At 25.6% G+C, this 3,261-nt stretch overlaps 1 protein-coding gene across 1 annotated transcript in view; it reads left to right on the top strand.

The window, feature by feature from the left end:
• Positions 1 to 1,189: 1,189 nt before the first annotated feature.
• The window catches only part of LOC108684312 (odorant receptor 49b-like), a gene marked incomplete at its 3' end in the record, with an annotated part of 4,121 nt that continues 2,049 nt past the window's right edge, over positions 1,190 to 3,261 (top strand). Inside the window, exons 1-2 of the mRNA XM_018188575.1 lie at positions 1,190 to 1,581; positions 2,599 to 2,698. Of these exons, the coding sequence (XP_018044064.1) occupies positions 1,190 to 1,581; positions 2,599 to 2,698 (492 nt within the window). The remainder of the gene's footprint in view (positions 1,582 to 2,598; positions 2,699 to 3,261) is intronic.

The raw sequence follows: 3,261 nt of genomic DNA, 5'->3' as shown, positions 1-3,261 counted from the left end.
TATATATATATATATATTGATCCTCTTTTCAAAAACAAAAATGAAACTTAATTGAAAAAAGGTTATTACGCATATCATAGACGATGATAATACTAAACTTTTTACTAATAGTATAGTATTACTATTTCAACTATTTTAACATGAAATTCCAAGCACAACAAAATAGCGTTTATTTCTGTCTTTATTTCTAAAGTATTTCAATAAAACTGGGGTTGCATCAGAAAATTTTTCGTACGATGAATATCAGAAATAACTGCTATAGCGTGTAGCAACAATCTTCAATTACTTGCATATTCCATAACTTATAAATCATTCTCAACCTAGTTCAGCTCATTCTCAACTCTTCCCTTCATCACATTGCGTATAATGATAAAAAATAATAGTGTTCAAGAAAATTCTTTTATACTATCAAAAGAAAGAATTCAATGCACAAGGTACAAAGTATATATATTAAATTAATGCATTGAATATCTCTTGCGAGGAGTGTATTATACTTCTTTTAGAATTTATAGTAAGAATTCTACAGATATTTGTGGAGTATAAATCTGCTAGGTAATATCATTTCTTCTTTTATAAGAATTACATCGTAGAAATACATTCGAGGAAGTCCATTAGAACTTCGTTTGTATAAAATTTTCTTCTATGTACATTCGCTTATTGTGCTGCAATTCTTGTCCAAGCAAGAATTTTTTCGTATACGTTTCTCGTAACGCGTGCACATTTCTCGTAACGTGTGTATGTGATATATGATCATGAAGAAGAACTTGACATTAAAGAAGGTGATCGCGATTGTAAAACTAAGTTTGTTCATAACATCGTGCTGGCCTCTTCCAAAAGACACAGTTAAGCTTAAAATTATCTGTGTGGGACTATACCAATATCTGTGTCTAATTTTAACTTTAGGTCTAATCGTAGGACTAACGAACACAGTTAAAAACCATCTAAATGATCCTCTCATCATGGCAAAATCAATAATCATAATATGTCCTATGGTGCATGTTGTTTGCAATATCATAAGCTGTAAAATTAATTCACGTCGTCTGCAAGTAATTAGTATAAAATATATCTAGTAAGAGTGGAATTTTAAAAGTGAAATATCGGATGTAAAATAAAACTATCTCAAGACATGCTATTGCATGTATATTTTGTATAATATCGGTCTAATCGATTTCAGTTAGTAACTTTCGAAATGGAAAATTTCTGTCAATTAATTAAACCTCATGAAGAAGCAACTATTCAGCAATACATTAGCAAATGCATTTATTTCTACGGTGGCTCTATGCTTTGGATTTATTTAAGTGCTGTTTTCGTCATCACTGGACCTGTCACGCTAGATCAACCGTTTCCAACGAACGCCGAATACCCGTTTTTCGTTTACCAGCAACCATTAAAAAGTGTTATATTCATGCATCAGTCTATTATATTGCTTCAAATTTCTGCTCAACTATGTATGAATATTTTCATGGCTCTTTTGCTTTGGACTACCTCAGCAAGATTTGAATTATTAGTCAAGAAGTTACGAACAATCACCAATGTTTATGGTTTAGTTCAATGCATTCGACAACATCAAAAATTACTACAGTAAGTATTTAAAAATATTTATATTAGGCCTGTTCTTTTTCTAGAACCTTCCTGGAACTGAATATCTTGCACGATTTATTTTTTTGTCTTTTTCTCTCCAATGATGTACTCTGATGGACTGTAGCAGAAAAAGCAGCTTTGCAACTGTTGTAAATTTTTTTAAAATTCATCTTGCTCTTAATTTCTAGCATGAATCTAAATATACAAACCAATTATATTAAAGAATTTTACAACAATTGCAAAACATTACATTAAACAATATTTTTTGTAATGAACGCAGCTAATGTGAAAAGAAGATAAAGACAGATGAACTGTGCAAGAAATTCCTAGGGTATGAAAAAAGAAACAGAACAAGTCTATTATTATAACATTTTAATCATAGAGATCAAGTTTGAAATAAAATATTCGATAAAATTCAAGCATATCAATAAACTTAGAAAATAATATATACTAATAATATTAATTATATTGATAATTATAATATTAAACATATTTATCAAACATATATTTTTATAGACTATTATTATTAAATTTATAAACCAATATTATTAAATATATATTTTTTTCAAATACAGTCATATTTTAATTTTATATTTTATTTTTTGCATTTTCATAAGTAACTCTATTATATTGGGTTGTCCGGAAAGTTTGTGCCGACTAACCTATATAATTTAATAAATGTATACTAAAATTTAAATTTTCTGCGTTTCAATTTTCCTTCAACATCGGCACGAACTTTCCGGACTACCCAATAACTCTCTGAACAAGATTTCCAATTTTAAAAATATATCACAATTATTTTAATGTTAAAAATGTCACTTTTAAGAATCAATCATATATCTAAATTACACTATCTTCAACTGCATCTTATATTAAAAAAATAATTTTTTCTAAATTTACAAATTCAAAATTTTATCATACTGTATTTTCTAACTTTTTGGAAAAATTTATATACATATATATATATATAAAAACAAGATATTTAATAAGATTATTCAATGTATATGTCCATTTTAGATATGCACAAGAAGTAGTTGCCATAGTTCGCCCTTTTGCATTGACAACTATAAGTTTTAGTACTTTTGAATTAATAACAATTGGTCTCATTTTTATTACTGTGAGTATTAGAATATATTATTAATAATATTGTATGATAACATTATTAATAATATTGTATATATGTTTTGTAACTTTAAATATGTATTAAAAAGAACTAATTCTCTTAATTTTATATTCATGTTTATTCCTTTTTTATACTTTATATGTTATTATTTATATTTATTTATTTGTATTTATTATTATTCGCATTATATTATTCGCATATTCTCTGGAAATTAAGACTAAAAATTTTATAATAAAAATATGAATATTATACTACTATAACTTATGAATTATAAACAATTAAAAAGTTGATTATTCTAAGCCAGTAAAATAGTTCCTGCATATAATAGTTCATCTTCCACTTCTTATTAATTTTTAATTGCTTAATAAGAAAGGCATTATGCAAAAACATTTCCAATCGTAATAATTTCATTCTTTATCAATTATTCAATAAAACAAAATTTGTGTTTTTTGAATGTATTAAAGTATTTTAAGTTTAAACTCTATATGATGTCAACAATTAATATTATTCATTTTAATTATTATTTTTGCTAATTTTATAAATTATATTTAATATAA

Source organism: Atta colombica, unplaced genomic scaffold, assembly GCF_001594045.1.
Source record: "Atta colombica isolate Treedump-2 unplaced genomic scaffold, Acol1.0 scaffold133, whole genome shotgun sequence".
In the NCBI taxonomy this organism is placed as follows: Eukaryota; Metazoa; Arthropoda; class Insecta; order Hymenoptera; family Formicidae; genus Atta; species Atta colombica.
The sequence above is the reverse complement of the archived record's forward strand: the minus strand, read 5'-3'. Positions and strand labels throughout refer to the sequence as shown.